The 13,558-nt window shown below is 39.6% G+C and overlaps 1 protein-coding gene across 1 annotated transcript in view; it reads left to right on the top strand.

Moving 5' to 3' along the window:
• The window catches only part of cpamd8 (C3 and PZP like alpha-2-macroglobulin domain containing 8), a 36,032-nt gene that overhangs the window by 15,516 nt on the left and 6,958 nt on the right, over positions 1-13,558 (top strand). The window contains exons 25-40 of the mRNA XM_051907204.1: positions 12-237; positions 348-524; positions 651-732; positions 3,356-3,512; positions 3,831-3,905; positions 4,955-5,120; positions 5,255-5,341; positions 5,425-5,561; positions 5,846-6,001; positions 6,257-6,319; positions 6,850-7,097; positions 7,231-7,318; positions 11,622-11,696; positions 11,869-11,974; positions 12,902-13,012; positions 13,102-13,314. Of these exons, the coding sequence (XP_051763164.1) occupies positions 12-237; positions 348-524; positions 651-732; positions 3,356-3,512; positions 3,831-3,905; positions 4,955-5,120; positions 5,255-5,341; positions 5,425-5,561; positions 5,846-6,001; positions 6,257-6,319; positions 6,850-7,097; positions 7,231-7,318; positions 11,622-11,696; positions 11,869-11,974; positions 12,902-13,012; positions 13,102-13,314 (2,167 nt within the window). The remainder of the gene's footprint in view (positions 1-11; positions 238-347; positions 525-650; positions 733-3,355; positions 3,513-3,830; positions 3,906-4,954; positions 5,121-5,254; positions 5,342-5,424; positions 5,562-5,845; positions 6,002-6,256; positions 6,320-6,849; positions 7,098-7,230; positions 7,319-11,621; positions 11,697-11,868; positions 11,975-12,901; positions 13,013-13,101; positions 13,315-13,558) is intronic.

Raw genomic sequence — 13,558 nt, 5'->3', positions numbered from 1 at the left:
TCTTGTAATAGGTTGGCCATGGCCTAGAGCCATCCACTGAGACCCTGATCCTGCAGTGGGCCGGACCACTCCCTTCTCATGTGCGACATATTGGTTTCTCCACTGGCTGGGGTTCCGTAGGTGAATTTAGGATCTGGCGCAAAGAAGATGCAGACGAGAACCACAATGAGGCCTTTACTCTAGGAGTCCCACACAACGTGGTGCCAGGATCAGAGAAAGCCACTGCCGCCATGATTGGTGAGGATGAATTCAGAGTATATCCGACCAACAGAACACACCAAAACTTCACCTTAAAGTTTGTTAGGTGGCATGTATAATTACTGTAGTGACAATCATTTGTGTCCTAGGTGATGTTATGGGGCCCACCCTTAATAACCTTGACAAGCTCCTCCGACTTCCCTTTGGTTGTGGGGAGCAGAACATGATCCACTTTGCTCCCAATGTCTTTGTGCTCAAGTACCTTCAGAAAACCCATCAGCTCAGCCCAGAAGTGGAGGCAGAGGCCACCGACTACCTACTGCAAGGTACAAGACGGAGCATGCCTTCATTCTTAAATGCATTTTCTTGATTATTAATCTCCTGAAGAATTATTTAAAAGTGATTGAAGATCTGTGCAAACAATGCCTTGGGTCTTCCAATGTACCTGGCAGGTTATCAGAGGCAACTGACATACAAGAGGCAGGATGGTTCCTACAGTGCCTTTGGGGAAAGAGATTCCTCCGGAAGCATGTGGTAAGCTTCTACTGTGTGAAGTCTGTACATGCCATGTCTGCTAAGAAGTTGGCTTTAATTACAATAGCGTAAGACATATTTTTGCTTGTAGTATGTCCTTTATTTAACCCCTCATCTCCAGTAAGAGAAATGTCAACTTCACATGTTTGCATTCCCTAAAAACCCACTGTCCTCACGAGATATATATATATTTGTTTAGCACAAAAATTAAAGTGATTCATTTAAGCATGGTTGTCTGACTTTTAATAGAGACATGGATTGTAAAATTCTGAGCTGACTGTACCCTGGAGCCTTATTAACAAACTACTAATAAGCTCCCTGACTCCAGTCACTGGAGTACAGATTTATTGGTTGTTTTGGGGGATTTCTTCCTGTGGTCTAGAACAGCCATCATTAACTATGCCCTCTGTGAGGTCAAAAGCCCCTACCCCCACTATATTGCCTGCTACACCGTCGGAGGCACGGGAGCCTGAATTACAGGAAAATGAAGTTAGCCCTGGATGTTGGAGTCACTAAAAGTAGGGCACATGCCTGATGCCTGTACCCCCTTTTTCCTGTATAAACGTGCACGACTACTCATTTTAACGAGTCAACTAGTCGTCCAAAAATGTAGTTGACTAGCCTGCAGGCTAATGTTTATCTTATGTAAATTACAGCAGTTTTAGCTGTTTTTGGCAAATTAAATTATGCAGGTGAGAAACAAATTTGTTGACGCAAGGTAAGAATGAATTGAGAAACCCTGACACCACTGAGAATTCCGCATTAAGTAGTGGACTTGATGGGGGATTCCATTTTGAAGCTGTTGGGACATGGTCCAATGGGAATGTCAAACCCTCTCTAAGATTGTACATTCGTCTGAGACTGTTTACAAGTCCAAAACAACCCTGCTTTTGTTTCTGGTCCAGTTTCTGCTATTAGCACAGATCATTTATTGCCAGGTGAACAGCAGCTCCAGAGCTGGGCTAATATGTCCCAGCTTGGGCTGAATGATAGGACAGGAAATTGTGGTTCCTAATGAAAAGATTGGCCATAATGGTGCAGCAAGTATTTAATGTCCCCATCAGCGCCTTGGTGCTCTAGTAATGCCAAGGCCTTCAAACCTAATCTGCTTCAGTGGAAAGAGCAGCTAATGTTCTGGAACACAGTGGAAACTTTTATTTATAAATGCCTGTTCAGCTTTAGCAGAGTTTCGTAATGTGTGCGGATGTCTTCGAAAGTGGAGGAAAGATGTTTAGACCTTGGACCAGACCTGGCAACCCATCTTCTGGAATCACTCGCTGGCATCAGCATGTCTGGATCCAATGTGAGCCACATGCGGCAGTAATCTACTCTACATCCCCCAGTAACCCCCAGCAATCCCCCAAACTCATGTAAGGTTGCTCGAGAACCTGCACGATTTTCTCCCGTGGACCACTTATGGAGAAATGTTGAATATACAGGCTACATGGATATGCTGAAAATAAATAGAGATCCAGGCTGATGAGGTCAACAACAATTTCTGTGGACATGGATAGGAATAAAACCCAGTTTAATACAATGAAGGTCAAATTCTGTTGTTGAAATTTTGGGCTTCCTTAAAACCACCTTTAAAATGATATGCTTAAGGTTAGTAGCTCTTCACCTCGAGTTTGTTATTGAATGCTTGGAGTGGTTCAACACAGATGTTTCAGGATCATTTTAAGAGCCCTGTTTGCCTTGAGAGTCCTGGCAGTGGTTTCAGAGCATTCCAAAGTATTAGGTAAGGTGACTTCTTACAAGGATAACATTGTGAGAAAGGCACCTTGCAAACTTTTGATTGAATGTCTTGTGCAAGTCTAACTAGAAGAATCAGGGGCGTCCCCTTCACTTTTCTGCTCTTTATATCATCTGAACACTTTCTAGAAACTTTCCCCTGGGTCAGGCAGTTAAAGACTCTGACACGGTATTACTTAACATTATAAAAATTCCTGAAGGCTCAATGCTCCAGTCTTACGACCTCTCTTGGGGAACATAACATTCAAGGCCAGGCCTGCAAGGACTCTGTAGTGTTGTTTGGGTGTTTGTCTTGACATCCCTACAGCTCATGCTGCGGAAAAACTTGCTAATTTTGTTTATTTATTGACCTTTATTTTAAGTGAAGTCACTTGTATCATCATCTGGCTGCTTTCAGGAATGCCGTCATTACATGCCATGTTGAGTTAAAACAAATCAGAACATGGTTTACATGTTTGTCGAGTCTTGGTTCAATTGATTCACAGAGGTGAAAGCATTTACAAGGCAAAATCACTCAGCATTTCCATTAGCTGTTTCTTACATCTGTCAAAGTTCATCCTTGCTGTGAATTTTTTTTTGGGTTTTTTGCTTTCAGTTTATGTATATATTCCTGCATGCAGAAACATACTTTCTCCAAGAAAATCTACTTTTTTCACATTCACACTCCACTTATTAAATGTGTAGCTTGACTTACAGGCAAGTGTTTGAGAGGCCAAGAAAGAAAGTAGTTATGGACAAAGGCAGTGGACAATTTTATTGTTTGTTTAATGTCAATGATCATACCTTCTGAGACTGACTTCGAACCCTTTACAAGTTGCCTAGAATTAACTCAGACATCAGTGTTGGTATCTTTTACCTCTTGGACCTCCAGGTTGACTGCATTCGTACTGAAATCGTTTGCTCAGTCACGTGGCTTCATCTTCATTGATCCTGAAGAATTACGTTCAGCCAAATCCTGGCTGATCACTCATCAAAAGGACGAAGGATCATTCCCAGCAATGGGCCGGATACTCAACAAAGACCTGCAGGTACATAAATGGAGACCTTCTTATTGTTCAATTCTGAGAAGTTTAGAGACTACCTCTGATATTTGAGTGACATGGGTGAACCTCTGGCCCACTGAATTTGTAAAAGTTTATCCAAAAGACCTTATACAGAAGAAGATAGCTTAGACCATGATATGTTTACACTTGATTCAGATCCTTTCTAGAGGTCCTAGAAGAACAATTTCATAATTAAGCCAATAGCCTTTAGGTTTACAAGCTCTCATCAAACTGAGGAAGCTTGGATAGAGGTGTTATTTATCATCACTCTAGTGAAAGTTGCTCTGTCCAATTCCTTTTAAGGGTGGGATTCATGGAAAGATCGCCTTGACTGCGTATGTGGTGGCAGCTCTTATGGAAACTGGGATTACAACCGAGGTGAGAGATCTTCCACATCTTATTTATCCTGTGTCCCATTAAATTACCTCCCAGTGAGGTCTCTTAGACAACCTTTTCACACAAATTTCCGGGATCCGTGTTAAGAGGGCATTCCTGCTTCGTAAGATGATGGATGTTCTGGCAGAGAATCAACAGTATTTCTTTCAGCCTTGTGATAGGTAATCTAATATGGAAGCTTGCTGTCTAAATCTAAAGATTAATGATAAGAACATGCAGAGACAATGGAATTCTTTTGACAATTTCACCCTGCTTACATTCCTTTCTTCAAACTTAAGAGATTTGACAATTTCATTTAATGCATGGTGACCATGTTGCAACATTTATGTTCATTAAAAATGCAACCTGTTAACAAAAAAAGATTATATATGAATTAGGGCTGTCAAAGTTGTTTGCATGCTATTAACTGGTGATGAAGTTAATCATGATTTAAATATTTTAATTTTTGAAAGCCCCAATTTGAATAGGTTCAGTCATTTGCACAATCTGAACTTTCATTAACAAAACAGCACCTCATAAGTTCCCGTTGAAGATTGCTTAGTTTAGAGCCAAGTCTTTTCCGTCTGCCCTCTGACGTGTCACTTTGGTAATGTGTGGCATTGTAGCCTTCGGAGTATAGACAAAATGGTTCACTTCAAAGATCCACCTCTCTCACTCTCAAATCGACTTGATGAAAAGAATACCGGTCAGATTAGCGTGCATGCCTGCTCAGGGCTAGCGTCCAGGTTCCGTGAGAAAAAGGACATATGGTAGAGATAAAAGTCAGTCTGCTGATGCTAAACAGATGAAAGATCATTAGCGAGGTTATACATTTTTTAGGAAGAAAAAGCTGTAGGATTTGAATGGATTTGTACTGAAGGCATTTGGAAATTTAGCACAAGAAACACCTGTTAGCTGTGTAAAAGCGAAGACGTTGTTTAGTACTCTTTCTCTACACCAGAGCAAAAACAAGAATTATGTTCCAATACACTTAATAAACTATATTTATCATATTCAGCTAATTAATTGTTCTGAATGGTGTTTTTATTCAGGAGGAGAAGGTTGCGGTGGCTAAAGCAAAGGTGTTTTTGGAGAGCAACACATACTCTGCTGATGACCCGTATACTACTGCTCTGTCCGCATATGCACTCGCTTTACTTCGCAGTCCTTATGCTCCATTGGCTCTGAGGCGACTTAACCACATGGCCATCACCCAAGGTAATTTATCAAGGTGTATTAAAAGATACACCTTAATAAATAAATAGATACAATAAATAGTTACAAGATACAATAAATAGTTATTGGTTACGATTAGCATGTTGTTGATTCCAAATGTTTTGTTGTCTTTGCAGATGGTTTCACTCATTGGAGTCTTACTGGCAGCACTGTAACTGATGAGGACACATTCATGGGCTTCAGCGATGGCCTCTCCCAATCAGGTATCAATCAAATCCAATCAATCAATCAATCAATCAATTAACGATATTCAATATATTAAACTTGTTTTTCTCTGTTTTTTTAGTTGTGTCAGCTGAAGTTGAGATGACAGCTTATGGTCTACTCACCTACACTCTTCTGGGTGATGTGGCGTCAGCCCTACCTGTAGTTAAATGGCTGTCAAAACAAAGGAATGCCCTGGGAGGTTTTTCCTCAACTCAGGTGACAAATCTGTTGCGTTTTTCAGTCCTTGGTCATGAACAAAAGATTATTGGGCAGTATGTATACAATCCACAAATTTTCTGTTTGCCCCCAACAATCTACTACAAGTGTGCAAATGACGTATCCCACAACGCAATGCATTTAATCCGACAATGTCTGTGTTTGTAATAGCATACTACTCTTTTGTACATATTAAGTAATACACTAGAGTGCACAAACATAGTTTAGGTTAATTGTGCTTTATTGAACTTGGGTTCTTTTCTTTTTTTTAATTTTTAAAACAGGATACTTGTGTGGCATTGCAAGCCCTCTCCGAATATGCCATCCTGTCATATGTGGGTGGGGTCAATCTCACCATATCTCTGGCTTCCACTAATCTGGATTTCCAAGAAACTTTTGAGCTTCAATGGGACAATAAGAAGATTCTACAAAAAGCTGTGGTAAAAATCTTCAACAAACATTACTGACATCTCTACATTCTAATGTCAGAGAGGTATTTTCAGTGAGGGCCTGAACTTGATACGCCCCATCCTCTCAGCATCTGCTTGGCACATCACCCCATCTTGTGATTAGCAGTGTCAGTTTAAATGCATGTAATTTTGATGTTGGACAGGGGCCAGTCGGTTAATGTATTTGCTTATGCTTGTGCCGGTAATCTGATTGATAAGTCTTGCATTCTCTCTCTCTTTGTTCAGATACCCAGCATTCCAACAGGACTGTTTGTCAGCGCTAAAGGAGAAGGCTGCTGTCTAATGCAGGTACTGTTTCTGGCAAACTCAATCCCACATTCTCTCCACGGATAAACGATTGTACTCTTCGTCCTCCTCCTCTTCTAGAGGTGAATCCCTCCGTGGCGACAGCCAGCTCTCTTTCCAAGGGAAATTCAGTACTAATGTTCACATTCCTGCCTTCAGAATGGAAAGATCTGGTAAAAATTAAGTAATTGTATGCCAGGGGTATGTTCTTTCTCCTGTAATCTACCCCCTAGATAGGATGGTCTACTTAAATTTTTTTGGTACGATGTCCCTTAGAAACAATAGAGTCATTCTAGGCCACAAAAACAACTAGAACCACGTCACCACCTTGACCTAGAACGTTCTGTTCTCAGGTTGTTTGGAGGAAAAGATGTAGGTTTTAAGATTATCTTTCATCTGTGCGCGAACAAATAGTTCGTAATAAAATCCCTTACACTGAATATTAAACTTTGGCACATAAATAACACAATTTGTGCTACAGACATGAATGAAACCTCAAATGGACCTGATCATATGCTTGTCTACATCCCCAGATTGATGTATCATACAATGTGCCTGATCCAGTGGCTAAGCCAGCCTTTCAGCTGAAAGTCGACCTCAAGGAACCCAGACAGGAACAGCACATCTTGCCGTCCTCACGACACATGTCTCCTCGCTCCCGTTCTCGAGCTGATAACCGATCAGAGCTGAGTCGCAAGCGAAGGGCACCTGTAGATGATGAGGACCCCGCGGCCCACAAAGACCACCTGGACTACAGTGTTACTTTGGAGGTTTGCACCAGGTAACAGCTTTGACAGAAGGATTTGACCAAAGTCTATTTCATTTAATCTTGTTTGATATGAATGAATAACCATAGATTGATTTTAGATTTTAGAAGTATTGTTTACATTCCAACTCCCCCTGTACTTCCTCAGGTGGCTGCACGCTGGCTCATCCAACATGGCTGTCCTAGAAGTCCCTCTGTTATCTGGCTTCCGTGCGGATATTGAGAGTTTGGAGAGGGTGAGATTATTCTTTTATTTATTGTTGTGTATTCTCTCTCCGACAGCTTCCCATCCTTTGTCACACTCACATTTCACATTATTTAAGGTGGCTAATAAAGACACCATATTGACAAGGTGTCTCTATAATAGGACAGTGCATCTCTCTCGCTCGTTTTCCCTTTCTCTCTCCTTCTCTGCATGTGTCTTCCTGGCAGATGGACAGAGTTTACATCTGGAGGCCATTTCAAAGGAGGCAGTATGGCACGGAATTTATCAGTCTCTTTCACTCTCTCACGAACACACACATAAACAAACAGACACAGAAGAATGCTCATTCATATTTGGGTTGTCAAATTAAATAAAAACATGAAATTATATATAAAATAAATATATTTATAATAATTATAAATGTATTAAATACATTTATTATTATCCAAAATAATTATTATTTAATAATTATAATTTATTTAAATTATTATTATTATTATTATAAGTAAGCAATAAGGTACTCGAGGCTGTGCTGTATCGTGAATAAGTCACGGCTGAAAGGTGTTGTTAGGCACGACGCGAAGAGCGGAGTGGAGCGGAGAGAGCACGATACAGCAGTAGCCTCGAGTACCTTATTGTTTTTATAAAACTGTTACCACACAATACAAATATTAAAGCCAAAAATATATGTATCAATGCAACTTTCATGAAGTAAAATCACTAAAAGCCTTCCTTCCGCCAGAAAAAAATAGTCCCTTACCGTGAACAGCAACAGAAGTTACATTATTACGCCATTAGATGGCGGCAAAGACTGTCTTTATGAGTGTGTCAGTCAGTAGCGAAGACTTTTATATTGAAAAGACTGAATTGTTGTGAACACGGAATAAGACGCAACTGACAAATACTTTGACTAGCGCTGTCAGTCATGGGAAAACCCTTAACTGTTAAAAGGACAAGATATTGCAGCGGACATTTAAACAGATTTTTTATTGTGAACATAGGACTGACCTGAAGGAAAATGCTAAATTTGAATGGAGGTAATAAAACTCACTCACTCGATCTCTTTCTCACAATTCTACATAATACAGTAAGCATACGGCCTGCAATGTCTTTAAATACGGCCCGCTGGACATTTGAAAAGCAAGTAATGTAAATATTGCGTTCAGATTATAATGTTAATTATCACCATCTAATCAGGATGGTTAACGGATTATCTTTTTACCAAGTTCAAGGGGTCACCCATAAGTGTTTTTTTTTTTTTTTTTTTGGAAACTAAATCTGTAATGAAAGATTTTATTGTAAATTGCCATTACACCACTGCACTGCTCACAAAATCCGCTTTACACCGTCGGGCCGAATGGATGAATGGTAAGGAAAGCTTCCAGTTGTATTTCCACTTGAACCGTCACTCAGGGTTGGTCATCACTTGTCTGTTGCCTGGCTGCCAGTTTCTCCGTAGCTTGCTAAACATGATATTTGAGCAACGTGAACACAAATTAATCATACAATTAAAAGAAATAACTGATCATCATACATAACGCGGTCACTATTTACATCGCATTTCGTGTGTAAACTCTTGCGTTACTAAGGCAACGACCGAAGAGCCCCGTTATTATCAGCCCCACAGTGGAAAACTAAACCATATCCGTACCAATCGGATTGGAATGGAACGCTAAAGCAAAGAGAACGGTTTGACCCCACGGTGGAAAAACGGCTAACGAGAAATATGAAAGATACACTTGTCTTGGATTTCAAAGGTAAAATGCATAGTCAACAAAACCTTTTTGCTAAATGATTGATAGAAATGTATGCACTTAATTGTGTTCTTATACATTTTTAAAAATAGTATTTTTCATGGTAATATGTGGATGTGGATTATGGTAATGCCATATGGAACAACAATTTTTTAAATAAGCACTTTTTAACGAGGCTGAGTTGAAAATGTTCTCTAGGCTTGTAATCAAAAATAGGACATCTGTACATTTGTTTGTTGCAAATGTACAGACAATGCAATTGAGATGTTTACATTTGCTGTTGGGGTAATATTGCTTGTCAACTGAAAACAAAATTTCCCATTTGTATTAGCAAAATTGCACAAGTTTTACAGTTCATAAAATCTTTGATGACATTAATTATACATTGATTTCCCTTAATAAAAAGCAAATTGAGTAAGACGGTGTAAAAGGTGCGAGTGTGGATTAGTAATCTGGCCCCCTGTTATTAATGAGAAAAAATGTTGGCCTTGTCACTATCGAAGTTGCCCATCCCTGATATAAATTGAGAACAAACAGTTTACGTTGCTAAGAGTGGTTGCTAAGGGTGTTGTGTAGTGATACACAGAACCGTTGGGTTAAGCGGTCATAGCCATGTTTTATTGTGAATAAAACACAGCTATTGACCAATCAGAATCAAGGACAGGAACTAACCGTGTTATAATATTCTTTATAAAGCAAATATCAGAATTGCTTATTATGGATTAAAAAAAAAATATATATATATATATATATATATATATATATATATATATATATATATATTTATATAAATCGATTTTATGCAGGTTATAAGAAGAAGAAGATTAATGGCCGTTATGTTTTTAATTTATTGACACTTCTGGCATTTAATTAACATGAAAATAATTTATATAACTGCACAACATGCTGAGGATGAAGACAGTTATATGTGTGTATTTTGTAAATATTATTGGTTCATAAAGTGTCTGGCCACAATTGGGTGTGAGGGTCATGCAGCTCCAGCTGGGCTTACAGACCCTCCACAGGAATGTAATGTCCACAACAGTGGCCTAGAACAGGAAATGCTCAGGGGCCAGCGCCACCTCCTCCTCCAGCTGGGGGTGTGTGGGTAAATGGAGGTTGGTTTAGGTCACCACCGTTGTCCCCAGTCAACTGATTGTCCCTCATTAGTCATGTTATAGGTCCCAGGCCTCATGTCCTCCACGCTAGTAAACTGACGCTACCTCGGGAGCCGTATAACGTGAGCCGACTCCGACGCTCACCACGGTAGAACGTGTCTCATTAGCGCCATTAGCCAGTAACGAGCTGGCTTTACACAGCCACCTCTGGCTGGCTCTATGTTTATTACACGACCCCGGCTGTTCACATTCCTCGTTTCGCTATGGGAAGCGAGATTGCTTACACCGTCATGTCTCATTGTTTTAATTTATAGTAAGGGGGAGGACATGCTTGGAAGATTGCTTGCTTCTCATATATTCCACAGTGAAAATCAATACTTTTTACAATGAATAGTGCTATAAATGTCGCAATTACGACAACGATCTTTGGTCCGTAAAGCAACAAGTTTCCTTTTTTAGATTTTTATTTCAGCGATGTTAACAAGCAAGTCTTTTTCTGAAATCCTGCTCTGCTGTGGCTTTTGGGCAAATTAAATCACTCTTGGTTATTTATTTGGGGCTGCAGTCATACTGTGTATGTTTGTGTATGCGTGTTTATGTTCGAAAGTGTCCTTGTGGCGCCAGCTCACATTGGGCCCCTCATAAACTGTGTCCGAGTGCTCGCCACCTTTCTCTTTCTCACTCACACACATAGGATGAAGCATGTTAGGATGCTAAACAGGCTCTAAAATATTGTTTTCAAACACCATTTGGGAAAAAGCAGTGTACAAATACTCGCATACTGAGTGTATGACATAAGAAACAAAATATAGGAGTTCAACTTTATGCAAATGTGCAGCGACAATGTGCATTGGCAGTCGTTAGTGTGATAGCTAGCAGGTTTGAGAAGTCAGATATACAGTATGAAGGTGAAGAGATGGACCACTTGCATGAAAATTAATGGGAAGAATCACAACACTTAATAGCGTCTATCCACATTGTTTTTCAATGTGGACGTTTGCTATTTCCTGTGAATGTGCAAGACTTCAGATTCATTAGCCGCTATAGGTAAATAACTTGAGGAATAATAAAGTGCAGTAAACTGTAAAATATTTCTATGACAAACCAGAGTGTTTATAATTATAATACTCACATAAACCATTCATATTTTTGGTAGACTTTGTTTACTTCAGAATTTTACAACTGGTACCTACATAGAAAGCAACTTTGAGGCATTTTTTCCCCCATTTCTCCCTTTAACATTGCTAGCTAAATGCTAGCTTGTTTTGGAGAATCTAAAATCTTGGTTTATGCCCAAAACTTATCTGGCTAACCAAGTTCATTCATAAAATGGTTTACATGGGTATTGTCCTTGTAATTAGTGTACTGTAAGACAAAACCATTCGGCATATTAGCATTAGCATTTAAGTTAGCATTGTTTACAGTGCTAAATAATCATTATTTCTAATGATCTTGTTCCCAGCTGTTTTTGGATAAGCGAGTGGGGCTAAAGAGGTATGAAGTAGACGGACGGAAGGTTCTTTTCTACTTCGACGAGGTGAGTTAATGTTACATAATGACATCTTAGTGTAGCGCTAGCTGCACTTTTACACAGTTTGAGAGCTGTATGTTAAAAACTTGAGGTTCAAGTCTCATAACTCCAGGTGTTTTGTCAGGGGAGCGTATTAAAGAATTGTTGTTGTAAAACTGGTCTCTTGTCTTTTCCACAGATTCCCAGTCAGTGTATGACCTGTGTGGCCTTCAACGCCGTGAGGGAGTATATTGTGGGCAAGACGGCTCCAGTGCCAGTGAAAGTCTATGACTATTATGAACCAGGTGCGTTTGGACAATCCTACTGCATACAAAAGAGTACCGTGGTGGTACCATAGTACTGCAATGGTAATTTTTTAGATGGCAATACCATTGTACTTTGGTATATGAATATAGTAATCATTCAGTACATTGATACCACGGTATTTGCATGGTATTTGAAAGAATGAACGATCAAACAAAGTCGTATTTACAAGTGTTGACACATGAGTTGCGATGTCATAAGGGGTGTGTCAGTTTGAAACATAATGGAAAGAAAGTTTGTTGTCATTTGCAATGAATGATTTTGCAAAGTTATGTTAATTATTTAATGTGCTGTATTTCGATGATTGTAAAGATCTAGAGAACTGCTTAAAGACAATAAATGTAAAATCATTAACCTTTCACTGTTTTATATACTTTAGTTTTTATATTTTGTGATATCAATGAATAATTTTCATCATTTTGAAACCAAATGTAGCTATTCGGGTCAACAGGAAAACTGTTTTTAGATCCTCCATTTGTTAGGTACTAGCTTCCCACGTGCACTTGATGGTAATATTATGTAAATTTACATTTAGCAGTACATTTATGCATTTGGCAGACTTTTTTATACAAAGCGACTTACATTGCATTCAAGGTATACACTTTATCAAAACCTGGGAATTAAACCCACAACCTTGCCATTGATATAGCACTATGCTCTACTGTTTGAACTACAGATGGCATACCAGTGTAGTTCAGTTTTTTGTGCAAATGACTCTGATAAGTGATACTTTTTAATGAATCAGTAAAAATGCCCCATGAATCAGTCACAGATTAACTTAACTGAATTATCTGATTCACTCATTGAACTGCAAGTCATCACTTTGTTATATCTGATCTCTTTCTGTCTTTTAAATGGCATGAATTTTGCACATGACATATTTTGATTGACTTTGTGTGTGTATACAGCATTTGAAGCCACTCGTTTCTACAACGTGAGCGAGAGCAGCCCACTAGCGCGAGAACTGTGTGACGGCACCACATGTAATGAAGTGGAAAGCTCCAACAATCACTGGACAGGTCAGTACATCCTTGTCTTCTAGTATATCTACTTCTATTATCACATACTGTACTTTACATTTAAAGACTCTTTCACTCTACCCCTCCAGGCTTTGTGCAAGGCGGCCAGTGTAATAACATTTTTGACTGTCCAGAGGAGGAACACTACGAGCGTTGTACATGTTATCGTGACTGCGGCTATGATGGCGAGCCGGTGTGTGGTTCTGACAGCCAGATCTACCAGAACCAGTGTCAGATGGAGGTGTCCGCTTGTAGAAACGGCACACGGATAGAGCAGATGCCCTTCAGCCACTGCCCACAGAGTAAGTTCTGCCACCTACTTGTGAATTTATAACCTAGACGTGTCTGCAAGATAAGAAATCCCCACTTTTTGCGCATCTTAAGGACCCAAGCTTTGTAAACCTGTACCGTTTCATTACGAAACTCGTTTTCGCCAAGATTTATGCCATGTGATCTTGAACCAGGTGCTACCCTCTCCAGACACTCTTAGATGAAGTCATGCTCGTTGCATAATTAGAGACATGTTTTTTCCTTCCTTTTAAGAGG

The sequence above is a fragment of the Ctenopharyngodon idella genome, chromosome 10, assembly GCF_019924925.1.
Source record: "Ctenopharyngodon idella isolate HZGC_01 chromosome 10, HZGC01, whole genome shotgun sequence".
Taxonomy (NCBI): domain Eukaryota; kingdom Metazoa; phylum Chordata; class Actinopteri; order Cypriniformes; family Xenocyprididae; genus Ctenopharyngodon; species Ctenopharyngodon idella.
Note: the sequence above shows the minus strand (reverse complement) of the source record. Positions and strands in the feature narration are given on the sequence as shown.